Consider the following 26,080-nt stretch of genomic DNA (forward strand, 5'->3'; position numbering starts at 1 on the left):
CAAAGAATTTCATAAATATGTGGTTAAATCAAAATGAAAATTAAATTGTTCAAAACAAATAATATTGCATTTAAGAATACAGAATTAAAATACACATACACAAAAGCTGAATAATTAAGGAGCTATATCCACATAATAATGATCAGAATTCTGACAGTTTATGCAATGTGTAGTCATCATCAGAGGTCAGTTTAGTTAGGACCCTAAGCAGATGAGTCACTCAGGAAGAAATACAGATGATAAAACTATGAAAAGTGTTTCTTTAGTAAGCAAAGAATTTCAGCTGTTTAGTAATAATGAGGTATTCATAGTGATTAGGTCACAGTTCTCCAATATGTTGGTGAGACTGAAGAATTTAGTGTTTTTAAACATTTCTGGTAGCAATGGGAAAATTTTAGCATTATGTATTAAGAGGTGTAAAGATTTTCATGCTATATTTCAGTATTAAATTTTTAAAATATAGAAATAAAAAGGCAAAAGCCAATTTTATGAAGATGTTGAGAGAAATCGTGTGATTCCATTTCGATGGGCTATTATGCAGCTGTTTAAAGAACTGGTTCTGTAAGAATATGTAACATGACAGGTAGATGGTGCTAGTTGATCACTGAGGCAAGGTCACTGTACTCACAGTGGGTTAGGCTCTTTGTAATTTTACTAATTTATTCTGAGAATCTGCATCCCGGATGTCTTGTGTATGCATTTTAACTTTACTATATCATAAAACTGTACTTCTCTGTTCCTTTTCTGTGTTCTTTTTCTCAGGCTACGTTGGTACTCTGTTCTATGGGGATACTCTTGTAGCAATAATCCTTGGAGATTGGGACTTCCCTGGTGGTGCAGTGGTTAGGAATCTGTCTGCCAGTGTGGGGGACACGGGTTCGAGCCCATGTGGTCCGGTTGGATCCCACATGCGCGGAGCAACTGGGCCTGTGCGCCACACTACTGAGCCTGCGCTCTGGAGCCCACGCGCCACAACTACTGAAGCCCGCGTGCCTAGAGCCCATACTCCTACGCAACAAGAGAAGCCACCGCAATGAGAAGGCTGCACACCGCAATGAAGAGTAGCCCCCGCTCGCAGTAACTAGAGAAAGCCTGCGCACAACAACGAAGACCCAACGCAGCCAAATGAATAAATTAATTAAAAAAAAGAATCCTTGGAGATTGGCAGTGAAGAATGCGCACACAGAGTTGGGATTGGCCTTTGTATCCTGGCTCATGTTCCCTTAAGTTTCTTTTCCATTTATTAGTTCATTTTACTATAGCTACTACCCTGGTGGCTCAAGAGGTCATGAGAATTTAAAAGTTTACTCAACATAGTTTAATTTCTATAGCAGTATAGTTTTTGTGATAATGGAAAAGTTCTGTATCTGTGATTCTTCACTACAAAAGTCACTAACTACATGTGGCTGCTAAACACTTGAACTGTGGCTAAGACTACTGAGGAACTGAATTTTCAATTTTACTTAATCTCGATTAATTTCAATTTAAGTAACTACCTGTGGTTATTGGCTACCATGTTGGATAGCACATCTCTGGAGGGATACCTTCCAGCTGTTTCCTTGACTGCGGATTTTCTGCCTTGGATTATGGCCTCCTTCCTTACAAAGAGAGATCCCCATTTCTCTCCACACCACCCCTCCTTTACCAAGACAGCATCAGAGATAAGAAAATCGGAAATAAATACATTGTGGTACAAATCCCAGAAGTCATTTTCTTGTCTAACATTGGGCTCATCTTTTTTTTTTTTTTAAGTTAGTTTCCTGTAGTGCGTGTGTGTGTTTCTTTAATATTTACTTATTCATTTTTATTTGTTTTGGCTGCAGTAGATCTTAGTTGCGGCACACAGGATCTTTGTTGCAGCACGTGGGGGTCTTTTTTTTTTTTTTAACTGTGGCATGCGGACTCTTAGTTGAGGCATGCATGTGGGATCTAGCTCCCCGAACAGGGATCGAACCCAGGCTCCCTGCATTGGGAGTGTGGAGTCTTACCCGCTGGACCGCCAGGGAAGTCCCAGGGCTCACCTTCTGAATTGTCTCAGTTCAGTTTTTCTTCCTTCTCTGTGTTTAAAAAGATTAAAAGGGATCTACCATTTTTATATTTACTGTTTTATGGCGGACATGATCATTTTGGTCATTTTCCTTTTTGTTCTAAAGAACTAACTGTCCCATTTTAGGTACTTTAAATTTTTGTTTCATGGTCACTTTATTTTTATTTTATTTTATTTTTTTGGCCGTGCCGCATGGCGTGCGGGATCTTAGTTCCCCGACCAGGGATTGAACCCAGACCCTGGGCAGTGAAAGCGTGGAGTCCTAACCACTGGACCGCCAGGGAGTTCCCCATGATCTATCTTTCTTTTCTTTTCTCTTCTCTTCTCTTTTCTTTTCTTTCTTTTCCTTCTTTTCTTTCTTTCATTTTTTTCTTTCTTTCTACCTACCTACCTATCTATCCTTCGCTGCATTGGGTCTCAGTTGTGGCACGTAGGATTTTCATTGAGGCAGGTGGGATCTTTCATTGAGGCGCGTGTGGGCTCTCTGTTGTGGCACGCGGGCTCTAGTTGAGGCCCGCGAGCACAGTAGTTGTGGAAGTGAAGGTTATTATGGAAAAATAATACGCCTTGTCCATTTTGACTGAGCCACATTTTACTATAAGTTTACTTAAAACTTATTTATCCAAGAGAAAAGAATAGGACCTAGGCTGTTACGGAAAATAATTTCTATCATCTAACTATTCTCTTGCTTGATACTGCCTTTTCTGTTTTGGGAAACAAAATTCTTTTTGTTAACAGATACGGGGATGTGTCAGTTTTTTTATTATCACATTTTATTTCCTAAGTATATATACTTCATTAGTTTTTTGCGGTACACGGGCCTCTCACTGTTGTGGCCTCTCCCGTTGCGGAGCACAGGCTTCGAACGCGCAAGCTCTGCGGCATGTGGGATCTTCCCGGACTGGGACACAAACCCGTGTCCACTGTATTGGCAGGCGGACTCGCAACCACTGCACCACCAGGGAAGCCCATTCATTAGTTTTTGATGCCCAAATCTAGCCTAGCAGTTAATTCACATGCTAACACGTGGTGGAGCTAGATCACAGTTTCATTTATCTATCTATCTATCTATCTATCTATCTATTTATCTATTTATTTATGGCTGTGTTGGGTCTTCGTTTCTGCGCGAGGGCTTTCTCTAGTTGTGGGAAGCGGGGAACACTCTTCATCTCGGTGCGCCGGCCTCTCACTATCGCGGCTTCTCTTGTTGCGGAGCACAGGCTCCAGACGCGCAGGCTCAGTAGTTGTGGCTCACGGGCCCAGTTGTTCCACGGCGTGTGGGATCTTCCCAGACCAGGGCTCGAACCCGTGTCCCCTGCATTGGCAGGCAGATTCTCAACCACTGTGCCACCAGGGAAGCCCCACAGTTTTTAATAATAGGGAAATCATCCTCTTTTTTTTAATTGAAATTTAGTTGATTTACAATACTATAGTAATTTCAGGTGTACAACATAGTGATTCAATATTTTTATAGCTTGTACTCCATTTAAAGTTATTATAAAATATTGACAATATTCTCCTGCGCTGTATAATATATCCTTCTAGCTTATTTATTTAATATAGTAGTTGGTACCTTATAATCCCTTATCCGTATCTTGCCCCTCCTCCTTTCCCTGATGATCTTTATTAATAGGGAAAAGGGGGCTTCCCTGGTGGTGCAGTGGTTGGGAGTCCGCCTGCCGATGCGGGGGATGCGGGTTCTTGCCCCGGTCCAGGAGGATCCCACGTGCCGTGGGGCGGCTGGGCCCGTGGGCCATGGCCGCTGGGCCTGCGCGTCTGGAGCCTGTGCTCCGCAACGGGAGAGGCCACAACAGTGAGAGGCCCACGTACCACAAAAAAAAAAAAGAAAAAAAATTAGGGGAAAGATTTACATACATTTTTAGCCAAAACGATTTTTCATGCTAACAGCTCACCATGTTCTGTAATATTGGGCCTTCAGTTAAGGAACACCCAGATGTCTTTAGTAAATTAACTTATATACACAGATTTATTTTTAGAATTTCTATTTATGCTTCCGGTCATTAATTTTTTAGTCATCCTTTCATACTAGTTTCATTTGATTATTTGGTCTCTTGCTAAAACCTAGAATTAACCAAATTGAAAAGGGGTACTTTTTAATAGGCATCTAATTTGCATGGTATTTATAGAAAGACAGTTCTTTTAGTATTAGAATTTTTAAAAATTTACTTTAGGGGCTTCCCCGTTGGCACAGTGGTTGAGTCTGCCTGCCGATGCAGGGGACACGGGTTCTTGCCCCGGTCCGGGAGGATCCCACGTGCCGTGGAGCAGCTGGGCCCGTGGGCCATGGCCGCTGGGCCTGCGTGTCTGGAGCCTGTGCTCCGTAACGGGAGAGTCCACAACAGCGAGGGGCCCGCGTACCGCAAAAAAAAAAAAAAATTTGCTTTAGGTTTTGGCTTCTTAGAATGTCTTTATGGGATGTATTTTTGCCTTTTAATTTTTAAATTTTGATGAAATAAATATGACATAAAATTTACCATTTTAGCCATTTAAAAATGTACAGTCCCCCTGGCATTGAGTGCATTCACATTGTGGGTTTTTTTTATTCTATTAAAAAAATTTTTTTATACATCTTTATTGGAGTATAATTGCTTCACAATGCAGTCTTAGTTTCTGTTGTACAACAAAGTGGATCAGCCATATGCATACATATATCCCCATATCCCCTCCCTCTTGAGCCTCCCTCCCACACTCCCTGTCCCACCCCTCTAGGTCATCGAAAAGCACCGAGCAGATCTCCCTGTGCTATGCTGCTGCTTCACACTAGCTAGCTCTTTTACATTTGGTAGTGTATATACATCAATGCTACTCTCACTTCACCCCAGCTTCCCCCCCACCCCTTGTCCTCAAGTCCATTCTGTATGTCTGTATTCCTGCCCTGCCACTAGGTTCATCAGTACCATTTTTTTTTACACTGCATATATATGCATTAGCATACGGTATTTGTTTTTCTCTTTCTGACTTCACTCTGTATGACAGACTCTAGGTCCATTCACCTCACTACAAGTAACTCAATTTCGTTTCTTTTTATATCTGAGTAATATTCCATTGTATATATATATATATATATGCCGCATCTTCTTTATCCATTCATCTGTCAGTGGACGTTTAGGTTGTTTCCATGTCCTGGCCACCATAAATCGTGCTGCAGTGAACACTGTGGTACATGTCTCTTTTTGACATTCACATTGTTGTGTGACCATCATCACTATCTATCTCCGGAACTTTTTGGTCATCCCAAACTAAAACTCTGTATACGTTAAATAATGAATTGTCATTGCTCCCTCCTTCTAGACCTTGGCAACCAACATTCTACTTTCTGTCTCTATGAATTTGATTATTATAGGTAATCTCATGTGAGTGGATCACACAGCATTTATCAATTTGTGTCTGGATTATCTCACTTAGAATAATATTTTTAAGATTCATCTATATTGTAGTATGTATCAGAACTTCATTCCTTTTTAAGGCTGAATTACATTCCATTGTGTGGATAATATATTTTGTTTATTCATCTGACAGTGGACACTTTGGTTTCTACCTTTTGGCTGTTATGAATAATGCTGCTGTGAACTTGAGTGTTCAAATATCTGTTCAAGTCCCTGCTTTCAGTTCTCTTGAGTATATACCCGGAAGTGGAATTGCTGCATCATGGAAAATCTGTTTAATTTTTTAGAGAGCTACCAAACTGTTTTCCACAGTGGATGTACCATTTTACACTCCTGAGAGCAATGCTCAGGGGTCCTCATTTCTCCACATCCTTGCCAGCACTTACTATTGAATGGTCTGTGTGTTTGTATTTTTATAGTGCTTGAAATTCAGCTGAGCCTCTTTGCTGATGCAAAAGTATCAGACAGTGTTTTCTAAAGAGAATGTATTATAAAGGAATCTTAGCTCTTATTTGTCCTGCAGCCTATTTACTTCTTAATAAGAAAGGAGGAATTCTCTTCACCCAACCTCAGTCGACTTAGCCCACTCTTGAGTAATCAGTGTGCGCATGGGAGAAAGGGGAGGTTGTGTCTATTTCCTATGTGGAACTGTGATAAACTATCACTGGATTGTGAAGTGCATCACCTCTTCCTCATTGGGAAATTTTTAAACTGGTTCTGGGTGACACCTAAATTTATTTTGGGAGGTGATGCTGACCTAGTTTTATGGAACTAAAACTAGATGGAAAGTTGGGGGTTAGATTCTCTCTCTTATAGGATAACAGGAGTTTGGGGCAAATATTGATAGATTACTTGGTTTTTAAGTCTTATTTTTTCTCTTAAGCAAGAAAACTGTAAATTAGGCAATTTATGGAGGACCCTCACAGCTCTAAACATATGTTGAGCAAGACACTGAATTTCTACCACTCACTTTCCTAATACTTCTCTTTCTTAGGGATCATGGCCCAAGTAGCAATGTCTACCCTGCCCGTCGAAGATGAGGAGTCCTCGGAGAGCAGGATGGTGGTGACATTCCTTATGTCTGCTCTTGAGTCCATGGTGAGATGGCTTTGCAGTTCTGTAAAGTTTTCCGTAGTTGGATAAGATTGGGCTTGTGAATGATATTGATTTGTTTTTGGAAAACATACACTGTGTCTATTATTTTTAATAAATACATACTGTTTTTGCTTGAGTAATAGTTATGGATTTAAGCCTTTCAAATTTTATTGCATGTTTCAGAATGTTCTTAACTTATCTGAATGTGTAATTTTTTACATTTAATTTCAATTTTTTACCTCCCAGTATCTTAGGCAATCCCTTGTTTTGTAAGCATTAACTTTGAATTTAAGTGTAATATTTGAAGTTACTCAGAATGAGTTTGTATGTTATAATGTGGTGCTGGTGTCTTATTGTATCTCTGTAAAGAACATTACCACAATTTTGGGCCATAAGAGCATATTCACTGTTTTACATCTATTCTTTATTTTATTGTGCTGTGCTTCACAATTGTCTGAATTCTGTGACCTTCTACTCAATACGTAGTGTGTTAACTCTTTATTTTTAAAAATCTTATACACATAATTGCAAAATATTAAGTAGTATTCTTTTGCTGTACTTTTATATTACTATCATGGTAGTAATTCAGTTGGCTTATCATGTTTTTCTGAATATGTATTTGAACTCATAGCTTTAAGAAACATCAGACTTAAGTATTTTCTGACACGATGAAATGATATATTCTGAGCAGGAGGATGCTGTGTATTTCCTGTCTTAAGCATTGACTAGGATTATATAGCATCTAACCTCACAGTTCTCAATATGACATAGTTTGTGGAATCTTTTTTGTTTTTCTGTTAGGGCATTTTTTTTCTTCTTTCTGCTGTATAAGAATTAAAAAAATTACCTCCTTAAAGAAAGAAATTTTAGAATGGTTAGTGGCTATATATACTATTACTTTTTTTTTTTTTTTTAAGTATTTGTTTATTTGGCTGCACCAAATCTTAGTTTCATCATGTGGGCTCTTAGTTGCGGCATGTGGGATCTAGTTCCCCGACCAGGGATCGAACCCAGGCCCCCTGCATTGGGAGCATGGAGTCTTAACCACTGGACGACCAGGGAAGTCCCTACTATTACTTTCTTTCTTTTTTTTTTTTTTTTCCTACTATAACTTTCTGACTGTCACTTATTTCTTGCTTTTGGTCATAAAGTTAGCCAAAATTTGTGGCTGTAACGTTAAATAATTTAGAGATTAAATCCTATTCTGTTGATATTAAATAATTTTCTTTAATACTACTCTCTATGTAGAATGAAATAGGGTCACATAGGACCCATTGCCTTCCTTAGAATGTCTTTATAGTTTTCTCATCTTTGGCAGAAGTAAGAGGATCTCTCCTCCTGTTCCCAGTTGTATACTGTGAAGTATAATTTATAGGTGTATAGGTCAGCTTCATCCTTCTTCCTTTGTCCCATAGATTTCTTTGATCTAATCCTTAGACAGTACATGAATCTTGCTTTACTGTTTCGTAAATGCTGCCTTTGGGGACAGGGTTGTCCAACTAAGAGTGTGGATAGTGCAGCAAGAATGCACCGTCATTGATCACAAGGTAGTAAATAATAGTTCCTTACAAGTGAGCAGTCATGGTACATCTCATAGGTATGTACCATATAACATATCATAGAAACGTCATATAACAAAATTACAGTACAGCATTGTTTGCCGTGCTGGAACGATTGTTGGCTCACCTCGGTCACAAGTTTTCTACTGTGGCTTTATTACAGTTCATTTCTGATCGTGACAGTAGGTATAAAATTATTCATTTGAGATACTGTTTTTAAGCGATATTATTCAAGTAATTTCCATTTAAGAAATTAGGGGCTTACCTGGTGGCGCAGTGGTTGAGAGTCCACCTGCCAATGCAGGGGACATGGGTTTGTGCCCCGGTCTGGGAAGATCCCACATGCCGCGGAGCGGCTGGGCTCGTGAGCCATGCCGCTGAGCCTGTGCGTCCAGAGCCTGTGCTCTGCAACGGGAGAGGCCACAACAGTGAGAGGCCTGCATACCGCAAAAAAAAAAAAAAAAAAAAAAAAGAAAGAAATTAGAGGGTGGTAATTGTACAAATCAAAAACAAATGGAGGGGGCTTCCCTGGGTGGTGCAGTGGTTAAGAATCTGCCTTCCAATGCTAGGGGACACGGGTTCGAGCCCTGGTCCGGGAATCCTACGTGCCGCGGAGCAACTAAGCCCGTGCGCCACAACCACTAAGCCTGCGCTCTAGAGCCCGTGAGCCACAACTACTGAGCCTGCGCTCTAGAGCCCACGAGCCACAACTACTGAGGCCTGCGTGCCTAGAGCCCGTGCTCTGCAACAAGAGAAGCCACCGCAATGAGGAGCCCACGCACGGCAATGAAGAGTAGCTCCCGCCCACCGCAGCCAGAGAAAGCCCGCACACAGCAACCAAGACCCAACGCAGCCAAAAATAAATAAATTAAATAAATAAATTTAAAAAACAAAAAACAAATGGAGGAAGCTGTAGTTTTCAACAAATGATGCTGAGAACATAGGTTCTTTGGGGGGGAAAAAGTCTTTATTGTGCAAGTTAAACTCTAGATGAGTAAAAATTTTTAAAAATTGTCATATTAAGGGGCTTCCCTGGTGGCGCAGTGGTTGAGAGTCCGCCTGCCGATGCAGGGGACACGGGTTCGTGCCCCGGTCCGGGAAGATCCCACATGCCGCGGAGCGGCTGGGCCTGTGAGCCATGGCTGCTGAGCCTGCGCGTCCGGAGCCTGTGCTCCGCAATGGGAGAGGCCACAACAGTGAGAGGCCCGCGTACCGCAAAAAAAACAAACAAAAAAATTGTCATATTAAGATGAACTAAAAGACCAGAAGAAAATATGTATAATTATGTATTTAATTATGTATTCCATAAACAGCTTTTCTATGCCTAAAATCAGTGAGGCACTGTTAGGCATTAATAGAGAAACACTTAACATAGTAGAAAAATAAGCTAAAGTTAGCCTAATTTACAAAAAACTGTCCAAGGTACAATACTCTTAATTTATTTTATTTATTTTTATTTATGGCTGTGTTGGGTCTTTGTTGCTGCACACAGGCTTTCTCTAGTCGTGGCGAGCAGGGGCTACTCTTCGTTGCAGTGCGCGGGCTTCTCATTGCAGTGGCTTCTCTTGTTGCAGAGCATGGGCTCTAGGCACGCGGGTTTCAGTAATTGTGGCACGCGGCTCAGTAGTTGTGGCTCGCGGGCTCTAGAGTGCAGGCTCAGTAGTTGTGGCGCACGGGCTTAGTTGCTCCGCGGCTTGCGGGTGGATTCTTAACTACTGCGCCACCAGGGAAGTCCTAAAGTACCCTTTTTAAATGGTTCTGGGAAAGTTGCACAATAACATTTGCTAGTATATTGTGAGTTAGCTCTTCTAGAAGTGCAAATGGGAGTATCAACTGATAGAACCTTCTTAGAAAGCAATTTTTAGTAGGTTTTGAGAACCTTAAAAGTATTTACTTTCAGAGTCAGAATTTTTTGGCTGTGTTGTTTCATGTCTCTGACTCTGTTCTGAGAAAGTCACTCAAGATACACGTTGTTCCCAGATTAGTATTTCATTGTTATTCTTAGGAGTGATAATTAGAATCAGCAACATTTTCAGTAAGGTTTGCACTAAATGAATTATTGTTTATCCATAAAATGGAATGGTATATGCTCTGTTAAGAGTTTAAAGAATATTTAATGTCATAGGAATATACTCAGTAAAAGTGTACTCATCTAAATGGAATTCCTGGTGTGTACATATGGAGATACTTCTGGAGGTGGGATTATGTGGTGGAAGTTGTAGTGTGTCTTCCAGACCCCACCTCCCCCATTCAGGACTGATGGCACTAATCCTCCAGTTTCTATGAGTGTCAGAGGCTCCCTTGCCCAGGGTCTTTCCCCTTCCTTGGGGAGGCCTGTCCCAGCTCCAGAATTTCTTCGGTGCATCTGTGGCAGCTGTTGATTCCCCCTTTGCAGAATCCTGCCCCCTCACAGTTCACAGCTGTTGTTATTGGGAGTGCTTGCCAGTAAGCCTGTGTGCGACTCTGAGTCTGTTCCTTGGATATTTGACCTATAACAGATTACAAATGATTTCTGCCTTTTTTCTTATAAATTGTGTGATTTCTTCTGTTTAAAATCAGGGTTGTTGGGACTTCCCTGGTCGTCCAGTGGGTAAGACTCCAAGCTCCCAATGCAGGTGGCCTGGGTTCGATCCCTGGTCGGGGAACTAGATCCAGCACGCATGCCACAACTAAGAAGCCCCACATACCACAACTAAAAGCCCTCATGCTGCAACTAAAGGATCCCAGATGCTGCAACGAAGATCATGCGTGCCGCAACTGAGACCCGGTGCAGCCAAAATAAATAAATAAATAAATATCAAAAAATAAAATCAGGGTTGTAAACTATCTGTTAGAAAAGAGAGGTCCCTTAAAAAAAATGGGGACTCTGTTGTGTATATGATAACTTAAGGTCAAAACTAGGAACTTCACCTCGTCCACATTAGGTATTAAGGCAGGTCGAGTGATAAGATTTTTTATTCATCCAGCAGAAACAGTGCTTTTAAACATCTGTACATAACATAAGATTTCCTATTTGTGTATTTCAGTGTAAAGAACTGGCCAAGTCCAAGGCGGAAGTGGCCTGCATCGCAGTGTATGAAACAGACGTATTTGTTGTTGGAACAGAGAGAGGACGTGCTTTTGTCAACACCAGAAAGGATTTTCAGAAAGATTTCGTAAAATACTGTAAGTATTGTATTTTTATCTTCGGTATTTCATAAATATTAAACCTAAATATTTATAGATAGCACATAGTATTTTCTTCTAAAGCTGAATGAGATTTATACCCAAAAAGACTTTCTGGAGTCCATGGAGACATTTCAGGATGCTCAAAGTGAATCACTGACATGGTAACATATTAGGGGAAATACTGAAGAGCTTAAGAAAAATGGTAAATGTTTATTGTACCGTGCTCCTTGCTTGACATTACTCTGGATTAGTGAAACATGTTAGAAGGTACAGAAATGTCAAACTTATTAAAATTTCTTATTCAGATAAGCAGGTCTTTCCCTGATACATGTTTGGTGGGTTGGGAAAAAAAAAAGTTTTTGTCTGTGCATTAAATTTGAGTAAGCATGAAGCAAAGTTAAACAGGTCTTCTTGACTCCCTCAGTGGAATCATCTTATCCTCTGTCCTCAGTCAGTTTTGTGATCCTCCATCAGGAGTTCATCCAAGTAGTGTACTTATTTGATACCAGAACAAATGTAGTAGAGAAATTTACTGTAGGGTGTTAATACCTAGGACTTCTCGCAGTGTGACAGTTTTCGTATGTGTTTAACGTGCCACTCTCCATAGGTTTTATGTTAACTCAGTGATACAGCATTTTCTTAAACATGTCTATCAGCATATAATATGTATGTCTTTAAGATCCAAACTTAAATTTCCATTATCCAGTTAGATCCAATTCATGATACAACAAGCAGATAATGGGTGACTAAAAATAGTTTACTTAATTCATTAATTTTAATTCTCAATTGTATTTTTTTTCAATTTTTTTTTTTTTTGCGGTACGCGGGCCTCTCACTGTTGTGGCCTCTCCCGTTGCGGAGCACAGGCTCCAGACGTGCAGGCTCAGCGGCCATGGCTCAAGGGCACAGCCACTCCGCGGCATGTGGGATCTTCCCAGACCAGGGCACGAACCCGTGTCCCCTGCATCAGCAGGCGGACTCCCAACCACTGCGCCACCAGGGAAGCCCTTCAATAGTATTTTTAAAACACATATCCCCTCCACTGTAAAACATCCCTCCCCGCACCACCCCCCCCCCGCCCGCTATAATCTTTTGAGCTTTATGGTAGCAATCTGTTTAAATTTTTTTCCATTATTTCTTATCATTTTGAGAATTTTTAAGACTTTGATTATGTTTATATATTTAAATTTATATTAATAATGTTGCTTTGATTATGTGTATATCAGTTGCCATCTGTCCTATGAATACTGTAATCCAACTGGCAGCTGTGTTTACGTTTCAGTTCCCTATACTGTCTTGCTAATGTGGTTCTTCAGTGGTTAGAACTAAGCATTAGGGGAATTGTCCTCAGTTGCAAATTGTAGTCCCTGCCTATTAGTATTCATTCTTTTTTTTGTTACCAATAATTTGATGCCACAGAGAATAATCTTTGGATATAATTCTTAAGTTCCTAATATTTGTTTCTATAAATTATTCTGCAGACAAGGATCAGTAGTTGTCTCCTGCAACTAAATCAATAGGTGTATAAGTCAGTTTTTTTTTTTTTTAATTTATTTATTTATTTTTGACTGCGTTGGGTCTTCGTTGCTGCGCGCAGGCTTTCTCTAGTTGTGGTGAGCAGGGGGGCTACTCTTCGTTGCAGTGTGCAGGCTTCTTGTTGCAGTGGCTTCTCTTGTTGTGGAGCATGGGCTCTAGGTGTGCGGGCTTCAGTAGTTGAGGCATATGGGTTCAGTAGTTGTGGCTCGCGGGCTCTAGAGCGCAGGCTCTGTAGTTGTGGCACACGGGCTTAGTTGCTCCGTGGCATGTGGGATCTTCCCGGACCAGGGCTCAAACCCGTGTCCCCTGCATTGGCAGATGGATTCTTAACCACTGTACCACCATGGAAGTCCCTATGAGTCAGTTTTAGAAATTCTTGGAAGAAAATTCTAAGCTCTCTTTCAGAGTTTTGAAAAGCACTGTCCAATAGAAATAACGTAATGTAAATCACTTAGGTAATTTAAAATTTTCTAATAAAAAGTAAGGAGAAACAAATAATTCATTGTAGTCGTATTTTAAACTGGTGTCTAAAACATCATTCAACATGTAATCAATATAAAAAATTATCAGTGGGGTATTTTGCACACTGTTTTTTGTACTGAGTCTTCAAAATCTAGTGTATATTGTAAACTTACAACACATCTTAATTCGGACTGGTCACATTTCAAGTGCTCAGTAACCACAGGTGTTTAGTGGCTATTGTGTTAAACTTTGCAACAAGAATGTTTTTTGTAGTGATAATCTTGCCATATTTAAGTTTGTAGTTAGTCTTAAGGTATCTTTCCATTTTAAAACTACTGTTATCTAATTTTTACTTTGTAGAATGGTTATAGCTACTCTTATTTCAGAGATAATCACCGTTTCTTATTATTTCCATTCAAGTCATTTATGTCTTTTAGGTGTTTATGTTTTAATTTTTAATTTTTTAACAATTTTATTTATTTTTATTTTGGCTGCGTTGGGTCTTCGTTGCTGTGTGCGGGCTTTCTCTAGTTGAGGCGAGCGGGGGCTACTCTTCGTTGTGGTGCATGGCCTTCTCATTGCGGTGGCCTCTCCCACTTCGGAGCACGGGCTCTAGGTGTGTGGGCCTCAGCAGTTGCTTGCAGGTGGGCTCCAGAGTGCAGGCTCAGTAGTTGTGGCGCATGGGCTTAGTTGCTCCGTGGTACGTGGGATCTTCTCAGACCAGGGATCGAACCCGCTTCCCCTGCATTGGCAGGTGAGCTCCCACCCACTGCACCACCAGGGAAGCCCCTAGGTGTTTATTTTATTTATTTATTTATTTTGCGGTATGCGGGCTTCTTTCTCAGTGTTGTTGTGGCCTCTCCCGTTGCGGAGCACAGGCTCCGGACGCGCAGGCTGAGCGGCCATGGCTCACGAGCCTAGCCGCTCCGCGGCATGTGGGATCTTCCCGGATCGGGGCTTGAACCCGTGTCCCCTGCATTGGCAGACGGACTCTCAACCACTGCGCCACCAGGGAACCCTAGGTGTTTATTTTTAAAGTTCCTCCTCCTCCCTTTCCTTTCTGTCAAATCATAAATGTTAGTATTAGGAAAAAAAATTCTTAATAAAAAATCAAATATTGAGATAATGGATATGGACCTTATATATCATTAATATTTTACAGGTGTTGAGGAAGAAGAAAAGGCTGCAGAGATGCATAAAATGAAATCAACAACCCAGGCGAATCGGATGAATGTCGATGCTGTAGAGATTGAAACACTCAGAAAAACAGTTGAGGACTATTTCTGCTTTTGCTATGGTAGGGTTATACACTTGAATTTTCTAAAAGATACGTTATACAGTTGACTTTTCTAAAGGGCAGATCACATAATTGACTTAACATTCATGTAACATACTTTTACAAATGAATGGGTTAATTCCCAAATATTGGGTTAACATTACAGATGACCTTTCTTCTTTTTTTTTTTTTTTTTTTTTTTTGATAAAGTAGATTTCATGGAAATGACCTTACTTTCTAGTTCCAGTTTGTGGGAGCCCAGAAATAAATGTAGCTGTTAGAGGTTTTGTTTTGTTTTTAATTAAAGAGCAGTTTTAAGGTTCACAGCAAAATTAAGAGGAGGGTACAGAGATTTCCCACATGACCCTGCCCGGCACATGCATATCTTCCCCACTGTCAGCATCCCCACCAGAGAAACTACAGGACACATCACAGATACCTAAAGAGGGCTGTTTATGTTTGACATGCGTGCTGGTCTTACCAAATCCCTGGGAAAAACCACCTTTTGTTAGTCTAATTATGCAGTAAACAGCTCTTTTTAAGAATAAGGGAAAGAGGGGGAGGATATAGGTTGCACTGTGAGGTTGTAGGTAAAACTCAACTCTGGGGAACAGAGTTTCTAGCATGTGTGGGCTCACTGATACAGACAGCTGATAGGATATATTCATTTGTGAATGTAGCATGTGTTTATCTAATAAGTTTTCAATGAGAATATTAGCCAAAAACTGCCTGGTATGTTATGATAACACTTGGGTTTGTCAGGGTTCCATGTTCTGAGGCTGAATTGCATATGAAAAGATTGTGTTATACCAGGGTGGGGCTGTTGTTCCTTTCCTTTTGCATGGGTTTTATATAAGTGTTTTATATCTTTTTCATTTTGGCCTTTTGAATTCATTTCAGGTTTAGACTTCTGCTAACGTGGGAATAGGGCCCTATAGTATTTGAATGTAGTTTTGAAATCAGATATTACAAAAATATGAATGCCGGGAAATTCCCTGGTGGCCTAGTGGTTAGGATTTCGGGCTTTCACTGTCGTGGCCTGGATTCAATTCCTGGTTGGGGAACTGAGATCTTGTAAGCCGCGTGGCCAAAAAAACCCAAAAAACCAAAAACAAAACCCACGAATGCCATCTATTAAGCCATGATAACTAATGCTGGTTTAGTTTTTTCAAATCTTAACCATTTAATGATTATCCTTTTTTTTTTTTTACCTCATCCCTGTCTCTTAACCTCAGGGAAAGCTCTAGGCAAATCAACAGTGGTACCTGTTCCATATGAAAAGATGCTACGAGATCAGTCAGCTGTGGTGGTGCAGGGGCTTCCAGAAGGAGTATCCTTTAAACATCCTGAAAATTATGATCTTGCAACCCTGAAGTGGATTTTGGAGAACAAAGCAGGGATTTCATTTATCATTAAGAGGTGAAGTACTTTTTCCCTTGCCCTCAACAGTTTATTCCTATAAGGTTGAATATTTAAGTTATGTTAATATGTTTTAAAAATTCTTCTTTACTGTAGAAGCCATTTAAATTTATGCTTTATGATAATTTTGTATATTTACGTATAGTTTTTTGTTTTGTTTTAATGCAGACCTTTCCTAGAGCCAAAGAAGCTCCTAGGTAAGTGATTGTTTTGCTTACATGATAACAGGATGGGTTCCTAAACCTGTTGTGTCAAATTTAATACATTTTAATGATTTCTCCTTTATTTTCTTTGAGAATATGTTGTAAGGCGTTTTAGAGTGGAGTGTTATGGTGTTTATATAAACCAGCGAAAAGTCATTGAGCTGAAAAACCAGAGACTTGTTTTTTGTTTTCAACTCAGCTGCTTGCTTTATGATGTATTCAAGGTTTTATGTTTGCAATGTGTAGGGTCATATCCTGGATCTGCCCTCATTTCCCAGAATTATGAGTGATTTAATTTACATAGTGTTCACTGAGCAGGCACGGAAATATTGGGGATAAGATTGGGTGAAGAGGGGATACAAAACCATGTATAAGCATTAAAGCGTTTTAGTGCTGGTAGTCTAGTGGTGGAGATAAAAACCTGTAAAGTCACCACAAGGAGAGCACAGTGTACACATTGTAGGAATGGTTAGTGGAGGTTCGTTGGAGGAAGCCCAGGAAGATGTTAATGAGGAAGAGGGCATTAAGATGGATCCTTGAAGAAAGAAGAGGATTTCAATAGGACTTCCTTCTGGGAAGGCCAGACATTCCATTTGAAGGGAAAAGGGATATTTAGAAGACTAGTACCCTTTGGAGCCAGGGTTATTTGAGACTTTTAAAAGGAAATAACCGTTGTCATTGGCAACCCCTTAAGCAACGTAAACATGAAAGGGCAAAATAATATATAGACACCCAAGTGTATATTGTTTTCTGATAAGTAACCTTTGTTATTTTCACCATGATGAAAAGATTAATATATATATATATTTTTTAATAAATTTAATTTTTGGCTGAATTGGGTCTTCGCTGCTGCACGCGGGCTTTCTCTGGTTGCAGTGAGCGGGGGCTACTCTTTATTGTGGTGGGCAGGCTTCTCATTGTGGTGGCTTCTCTTGTTGCAGAGCACAGGCTCTAGGCACGCAGGCTTCAGTAGTTGTGGCACACGGGCTTCAGTAGTTGTGACTCGCGGGCTCTAGAGCACAGGCTCAGTAGTTGGGGCGCACGGGCTTAGTTGCTCCGCGGCATGTGGGATCTTCCCGGATCAGGGCTCGAACCCGTGTCCCCTGCATTGGCAGGCGGATTCTTAACCACTGCGCCACCAGGGAAGCCCGAAAAGATTAATATTTTAGAAGCCTTGTTGAGGTATAGTTGACATGCCATAAAGTTCACACATTTTAATTATATAGTCCCTGTAGTATATTATTGGAATTGCTTTGGCAACTTAGTTGACCCTGTTTATTTCTGGACTTTCTACACAGTTAGTCATGTTGTATGTAAATCAAGATAGTTTACTTTGCAATCTGAATGCTTTTTACTTTTTAATTTTGTTGCGCTGGCAAGGATGTCCAATGCAGTATTGAGTAGAAGTGGCCGTAGCATACATCGCCTTGTTCTTGATACTAGGTGGAAGGCATTCAGGCTTTCACCATTATGATGTTAGCTGTTGGTTTTTGTATACGCCTGTTTTAAGATTGAGAAAGCGTAGATTTATTTGTCATATTTAAATTAAAATTCACTTTTTTGTGCTCAGTATTTTTTTCCCTGAAGTACTCTAAGTAAACTTAAGTGTCCTTAGTTTGCTATTTGTATTTTATGAGGTCTTTGATTCTAGAAACTTGTTCTGAAACATTGGGGCCTGGTGGTTAATTAAAGAATATTTCTAGGGCTTCCCTGGTGGCGCAGTGGTTGAGAGTCTGCCTGCCAATGCAGGGGACACGGGTTCGCGCCCCGGTCCGGGAAGATCCCACATGCTGTGGAGTGGCTGGGCCGGTGAGCCATGGCCGCTGAGCCTGCGTGTCTGGAGCCTGTGCTCCGCAGCGGGAGAGGCCACAGCAGTGAGAGGCTCGTGTACCGCGAGAAAAAAAAAAAAAAAAAAAGAATATTTCTATAGGGTGTTTTATATTAGAGTTGTCCAAGTGGGTGGGTTTGTATGACTCAGGTCTTTTGCCTTACCAACTTTCAAAGTAATTGAAAAGTTGCAATTGTAGTGGGATTGTATTTTCCAGTGTAAAAAATTTTTAACAGGCTTATTGAGATACAATTGACATACAGTAAACTACACTTATTTAAAGTGTACAGTTAAGTTTTGACACATGAATATTCTGTGAAAACCATCACTGCAATCAGGGTAATGAAACATCCTTCACCCACAGGCTTCCTCACACCCCTTGGTAATTCTTCTTTTCTTCTCTCTGCCTCATCCCCAGGCAATCACTCATCTTCTTGTCATCAGCATAGATGTGTCTGCATTTTCTAGATTTTTTTTTTTTAATAGAAATGGAATCTTATAGTATGTACTCTTTTTTGTTTGTTTTGTGATTTTTGCATGTTTCATGGATCAGTAGTTATTGTTTTATTGCTGATTAGTGCTCACTGTATAGTTACACTACAATTTGTTTTCTCATTGACTTGCCCATGAATATTTGGGTTTCCATTTCTTGGCAGTTATAAAGAAAGCCACTATGATATTTGAGGGCAGGTTTTTATGTGGATATATATTTTCATTTCTCTTGGGTAAATACCTGAAAGGGAATAGTGAGATCATATGGTAGTTAGTTACATATTTACCTTTTTAAGACCCTGACAAACTGGTTTTCAATGTGGTTGTTCCAGTTTACGCTCCCACCAGCAGTGTGTGAATTCTAGTTGTTCTACATCTTTGTCATCATTTGGGCGGGGTGGGGGGGTCAGTCTTTCCTCTTTTATTTTCACAAACATAAAATTCCCTATTTTATGTTGTGTAATTCAGTGGGTTTTAGGATATTTATAAGACGTACAACTATCACCCTGTCTCATCACCTCAAGAAGAACACTGTATCTGTTAGCAGTTACTGTTTTCCAGTTCTTCTGATCCAGATCTACTCTTAATAGAAATCTGGCATCATTTATACATCGGTATTGTCTTATTCAGTAATAGTGTATTGGTGTATTTGTTTCACTGATAAGAATAAGAGCTTTCTCATTAAAGGGAGGGTTCTGGAGGGTTGAGGGGATAAAAGCTGTTAGATGATTATCATCCCCATTTACCTTCCTTATAGGGGAGAACGAAGGACACTCTTAAACTAACACCATACTCATTCTGATGACCCAGAGCTGTGAACTCCCTTCCCCAGGTCATTCTGTATTTAGGACCTTTGAAAATATTAGTCATACTTCAAGTACTGGAAGAATCTAAATCTAATTTTCTTTGTACATAGGTGGTCGAGTGACGGTAACAGATGCTGAAAGGTCAATGCTATCTCCAGGTGGAAGGTAAAGCATATCTCATCAGTACTAATGAACCTGTACAACTCAGCAAGTTTTAGTGTTTAGATTATTGAGGTATTAGAATATTAAAAAGCACTGTGTCACACATCTCGATGTTTAATAATGCAGTCGAATCCTTTGGAGGTCCTGTGAAAATGCACTTTTTGACTTAGTAGTTTTGAATGGTAATAGTTCCTGGGTGAAATTGATGTGATTGGTCTGAGGACCACGTTGTGAGTAGGAACGCCTTATAGTAAAAACACGGGATTTGCTACTCGGTGTTGTTTTATTATACTTTTCCCTCCCATATGGTTGATTGGAATTAAAGTACTAAATTCAGTTGACAGGTTATTTATGCAAGAAGTAAATATGTAAATTTTAAAGTGAGTCAGTTTTGCATTGAGCTTGGTCAGGTGAATGAGTTTATACAGTGAGTTCCAGGACATTTGAGCACGGTGTGAGTGGCCCTCACAATGCAGAGCTTCATCAGGGCTTCTTTTCCTTTCAGTTGTGGCCCCATCAAAGTGAAAACTGAACCCACAGAAGATTCTGGTATGTACTTGTGCTTTTAGACTCAATTATGAAATGTAAGAAGCCTTTTCCTTAATGTAGAAGGTTGTATTTTGACTCATTACTTATTGCTTTGGTGAGAAGTAGACAGAACAAATTCATTCCAAAGGTGACGTCGTTAATGTTACTGTATTATACTAAAACCCCAAGATAGTAATTTGTTTGACAAAGTGGTAGCTAGAAATTCATTGCTAATTACACATTTATAGACAAAATTTATTAATAGTTTTTTCCAATTACACAGGAATAATAATAAATGTCATCTAGTCCTATAGTGCTTTTTACAAAAATCAATATAATATCGTCTTGACTCTGCCTTTTCCCATTGCATTGCCATTTTTTTTTTTTACTCCCCAGGGAAACTGTCTTTAACTCTAAGCTGTTTTTGGTATTTAATTCTTTATTTTCATTTTTATTATTTATTTAAAAAATTTTATTAGCATATAGTTGATTTACAATGTTAGTTTAGGTGTACAGCAAAGTGAATCAGTTATACATACACATATATCCACTCTTTTTCAGATTTTTTTTTTTTTTTTATGGCTGTGTTGGGTCTTAGTTGCGGCATGCAGGATCTTTTTTGTTGAGGTGTGCAGGCTCTTCATTGTGGCGTGCGGGCTTCTCTCTAGTTGTGGTGTGCGGGTTTTTTTTTTTTTTCCTGTCTCTCTAGTTGTGTGCGGGCTCTAGTCTGCTTCACGTGAGCTCGGTACTTGTTGCACGTGGCCTTAGTTGCCCAACCAGGGATGGAACCCGCATCCCCTGCATTGGAAGGCAGATTCTTTACCACTGGACCAGCAGGGAAGTCCCTTTTTTTAGATTCTTTTCCCATATTTAGATCCATTCCCATTACAAAGTATTGCTTAGTAATTCTTTATTTTTATATGTCATTCTCATACTATTTCATATACTTTTCTTTTTATAAATTTATTTATTTATTTTTGGCTGCATTGGGTCTTTGTTGCTGTGTGCGGGCTTTCTCTAGTTGCGGTGAGCGGGGGCTACTCTTCATTGTGGTGCGCGGTATTCTCATTGTGGTGGCTTTTCTTGTTGTGGAGCACGGGCTCTAGGCGCGTGGGCTTTGGTAGTTGTGGCGAGCAGATTCAGTAGTTGTGGCTCGCGGGCTCTAGAGTGCAGGCTCAGTAGTTGTGGCGCACGGGCTTGGTTGCTCCGTGGCATGTGGGATCCTCCCGGACCAGGGCTCAAACCCGTGTCCCCTGCACTGGCAGGCGGATTCTTAACCACTGCGCCACCAGGGAAGTCCTGTGGCTTTTCTTTTCTTTTTTTTTTTTTTTTTTTTTTTTAACATCTTTATTGGGGTATAATTGCTTTACAATGGTGTGTTAGTTTCTGATTTATAACAAAGTGAATCAGCTATACATATACATGTGCTCCCATGTGTCTTCCCTCTTGCGTCTCCCTCCCTCCCACTCTCCCCCTCCCACCCCTCCAGGCTGTCCCAAAGCCCCGAGCTTATATCCCTGTGCCTTGCGGCTGCTTCCCCCTAGCTATCTACCTTACTACGTTTGTTAGTGTGTATATGTCCGTGACTCTCTCTCGCCCTGTCAAAACTCACCCTTCCCCCTCCCCTTATCCTCAAGTCCGTTCTCCAGTAGGTCTGCGCCTCTATTCCTGTCTTATCCCTAGGTTCTTCATGACATTTTTTCCCCTTAAATTCCATATATGTGTGTGGCTTTTCTTTTCTTAATGATGTCCTTTGAAGCCTAGGAGTTTTAAATTTTGATCCAGTTTTCCAAGTTTTTCTTCTGTCACTTTTTTTTTTTTTGGCGGTAAGCGGGCTTCTCACCGCCGTGGCCTCTCCTGTTGTGGAGCACAGGCTCCGGACGTGCAGGCTCAGTGGCCATGGCTCACGGGCCCAGCCGCTCCGCGGCATGTGGGATCTTCCCGGACCGGGGCACGAACCCGCATCCCCTACATCAGCAGGCGGACTCCCAACCACTGTGCCACCAGGGAAGCCCTCTTCTGTCACTTTTGCCTTTGGTGTTACATCTAGAAAATCTTTGCCCAACCTAAAGTCATAACGATTTTTATATTTATGCTTTCTTCCTGAATTTATAGTTTTAACTCTTGTATTTTGGTCTAAGAGCCATTTTAAGTTAATTTCTGTGCATGTTGTGATGTAAGGGTCTAAATTTATCTATCATTTATCACATTTATCATGTGAATATCCTGTTGTCCGAGCATCATTTGTTGAAAAGATACCCTTTCTCCATTGGATTGCCTTATTGGCATGTTTGTCAAAAATCAATTGACCAAGTTTACTTCTGCACGTTCAACTCTATTCCATTGAACTCTAATGCCTATTCTTAGGCCAGTACCATACTGTATTTCATGTAGGTTTTTTAAAAAAAATTATTTATTTTGTATTTTATTTATTTTTGGCTGCATTGGGTCTTCGTTGCTGCACATGGGCTTTCTGTAGTCGCGGCGAGCGGGAGCCACTCTTCGTTGCGGTGCACGGTCTCCTCATTGGCGGTGGCTTCTCTTGTTGCGGAACACGGAGCTCTAGGCACGTGGGCTTCAGTAGTCGTGGCACGTAGGCTCTAGAGCGCAGGTTCAGTAGTTGTGGCACACGGGCTTAGTCGCTTCGTGGCATGTGGGATCTTCCCAGACCAGGGCTCGAACCCATGTCCCCTGCATTGGCAGGCTGATTCTTAACCACTGTGCCACCAGGGAAGCCCTTCATGTAGTTTTAAGGTTTGGTTTTATTTGTTGCCTATTAACGTGGAAAATGAGAATATAATTACTTTACCACTTGTTTCCAATACTTCTTCCCTTTTTCCCACTTTTATCATAGAGGTAAATTGATTTTTACTATTCAGGTTCTTTTAGAACTGAGCATTGTCTTGGACATTTTTTTTTTTTTTTTTTTTTTTTTTTTTGTGGTACGTGGGCCTCTCACTGTTGTGGCCTCTCCTGTTGCGGAGCACAGGCTCCGGACACACAGGCTCAGCGGCCATGGCTCATGGGCCCAGCCGCTCTGCGGCATGTGGGATCTTCCCGGACCGGGGCACGAACCCGTGTCCCCTGCATCGGCAGGCGGACTCTCAACCACTGCGCCACCAGGGAAGCCCTGTCTTGGACATTTAATGTTTGCTTTCTTGCCATGTTCCATTTCTAGGGCAGAGTATTTTTGCTTATTTTAAAAACATACAGGTCTTCCTGACTTGATTACAATTTTATTGTGATAATTTACTGTTACTCTGTTTCTATGATAAGAGTCAGAATGAAAGCAACTCCATCTTTTAAAAATAATATATAATTTTTAAAGGTCATCATATTATTACTAGGGATATATTTTTAAATTAGTCTTGGTGATTGGTAAGGAAAAAATGGATTTTTACAGTTTTTTCTTACTAAAGGCACATATAAACTATGATGTCTCCTGTTCGACCTCTTGCAGAGGATGGATGCCAATTGGTATTACGTTGTGTTACATCTGAATTCTCACTGTTGCAGGACCTGTCACTGTGGGGCTTTTGCTGTACTCTTGGATTACTTCAGAAATTATCTTATGCAGTGAATTTCAGATTTAGAGTTCATCTAGGAACACGAGGATGATTTTATTAGAAAAATCTCTTAATTCACTTATGTTATTGAACTAATTACAAATAATATATCATTTAGGTAGATGATGAAAGGCAGCAGAAATTCTTAACATGATTGGGTGGAATATTATGTATAATTGTAAACGCCACTCGTGTTTAATAGTGAACCACAGGAAGCACTCCTCGTAAGACACTAGCACATTCTCATGTTTCTTACCAGTGTTCCAGATGTCCAAACCATTACAAATAAGAGTAAGTAATTAGAAAATGCAGTGTACCATTAACTTTTACAGGTGATATGATTATGTATACAGAACACTAAAGAGAATCAACTAGAAAACTCCTAAAAACAAAACATCCATAATCTATTCTACTTCAAGAAGTGTTAAAAAGTCTGTGTTAAAGTGTTAAAAAGATAATAACAACTTAGATTAAAAGTGATTGAAAAAAAATTTAATAATCCTTTGAAAGCTTTCTAAGCAATAAAATTTGACTAGGGGAAAATTCCAAAAATTTCATATGGCAGAATCAGCCAAAATGTATCAAAGGATATGGAAGAAACAGGGAATGGCTATTTGCAAGACAAATGACAAGGGGTTGTTTTACTTGACTTACAAAGAGCTAATCCAAGAAATAAATGACCAAAGATTCAAGAGAAGATGCTCAGTTTAGTTAAAGAAATGGAGATAAAAATCCAAGAAAGATAAAGTTTTGCACTCAGCAGATTGGCAGACATTAAATTCTGCTTATACCCAGTCTCAGTAAGGGTGTAGAGAAACAGGCAGTTTTAAAAATTCTTGATGTGTGTAATAATTATTGCTGTCTTATGGAGGATACTTTGGTAATATCTCTCATTTGGAGATGCACATGTTCTTTGACCCATTGCTGCTTTGCAAAAAGAGCAATTAACCCACAACTCCATTAGTGAATTCTGTGTTGTCTTTGAACACAGTGAGGCAATAGGTCTGTATCCACTGATGCACAAGTATCTATAAGACAGACTACTTGTTAGCTAGAGAAAAGCTAGATGTGATGAAAGAAATGAACAATATTGTAATGCCTTAAGCTTTGTATTTAAAAATGTTACATTTTGAAATTATTGCAAGCTAATAAAAAACCTGCATGTATAATATAAGGACCTTTTTCCTGTGCCAATGTGATACCCTATCTTTTTTTTTCTTGGTGGGGAGGGAAAAGCAAGAACACCAGGGATCTTTCCCAAAGCAGTGTCTCCCCTGTCACTCTTTTAGCTACTTCAGCCTGTGATTCTTAGAAGCAAGGATATTGTCCCACATTACTACAATATAATCATCAAAATAAGGAAGATAAATTACTCCTAATTCTCAAACCCTTTTCAAGTTTTGGGTTTGTTGGTTTGTTTGTTTCCCCATTAATGGCTTCTTCAGCTTTCTCAGGCTTTTCTGGTCTTCTATGACCATGACACTTTTGAAGGAAGTATCTGATAGTTCCTCATGATTAGATTCATGTAATGCGTTTTTTGCAAGAATAGCACAGAAACGATGCCGTTTTTTTTTTTCTCCTTTCATATCAGATGGAAGTTGTTTTCTGTTTATCCCTTTACTGAAGATATTATTTATGTGACCAGAGTTAGTTTTTCTAGGCTTCTCCACTGTAATTTCTTTATATTAATTGTATTTCCTTTGTAATTATTATATCCATGAGAGTTTCTCTGAGACTATGGAAATATATACCACTCATCAAACTTCCACTTAAAATTAATTCATGTATATTAGAGTACACTCTTTCTATTTTATAGTATATTTCTGTCTTATTCATTATATTACAGTTCATTATTATCATTATTTATTTTGATTTGCAAATAGTCCTTGCTTTGGCCATTGGGAACCACTTCAAGATGTCCCCCGTGTCTTTCCTTGTTTGTAAATATCCCCATTGTTTTTAGAGAACTTTTAATTTTTTGCTAAGCAAGGTTGTTAGGGTTCATCTTATTCTTTCCCTAATCCAGCACTAGAGTCAGCCCTGGTTCCTCACTGTGGAGAGTGTTATTTATTAAGAAACCATAACCTAGGTGTTAGATGTTCTTATTGCAGTTGGGATGTCATTGCTTCTAAGTGGACAAAGCTAGGGTATCTGTTTATTTGTATTTACATACACATAATTATATACATACGTACATCCATTTACATCTATGTTTTTTTCATGCCCATATCTTCAGTTCCACTCTTGACACCCCAAGGTTTTTTCCCTCCCTTTCCTAGAGAGTATTCTTTGTCGCAGTTAGAATCATAGCAACCAGATATTCTCAGTATGTTTACGTACTTCGTTTAAGCCATGTCTTATTGCCAGCCTCCTTGCCTTGCTGACACTTTGACACTCTTGGTTGGACTGTCACCACTCCACTCATGCTTGTCCCCCATTTGTCTCAGTCTCCCAGACCTGTTACTCAGTTTCCTCTCCCCACTCATATAGTCTCATTCTGCTATCCTGCTTTGGACCATCAAACCT

General features: G+C 40.0%; 1 protein-coding gene across 2 annotated transcripts in view; it reads left to right on the forward strand.

Annotated features, from left to right (window-relative positions):
* The window catches only part of GTF2I (general transcription factor IIi), a 96,538-nt gene that overhangs the window by 11,613 nt on the left and 58,845 nt on the right, over positions 1-26,080 (forward strand). Inside the window, exons 2-8 of one of the 2 annotated variants that reach the window (XM_065892042.1) lie at positions 6,449-6,552; positions 11,135-11,273; positions 14,437-14,571; positions 15,786-15,969; positions 16,138-16,166; positions 19,409-19,463; positions 19,966-20,009. In XM_065892042.1, the coding sequence (XP_065748114.1) occupies positions 6,454-6,552; positions 11,135-11,273; positions 14,437-14,571; positions 15,786-15,969; positions 16,138-16,166; positions 19,409-19,463; positions 19,966-20,009 (685 nt within the window). In that variant the 5' untranslated portion in view covers positions 6,449-6,453. Of the gene's footprint in view, positions 1-6,448; positions 6,553-11,134; positions 11,274-14,436; positions 14,572-15,785; positions 15,970-16,137; positions 16,167-19,408; positions 19,464-19,965; positions 20,010-26,080 lie in introns of those variants that run through there. The other variant, XM_065892041.1, reaches the window with a different exon arrangement.

The sequence above is a fragment of the Phocoena phocoena genome, chromosome 15 (genome assembly GCF_963924675.1).
Source record: "Phocoena phocoena chromosome 15, mPhoPho1.1, whole genome shotgun sequence".
Taxonomy (NCBI): Eukaryota; Metazoa; Chordata; class Mammalia; order Artiodactyla; family Phocoenidae; genus Phocoena; species Phocoena phocoena.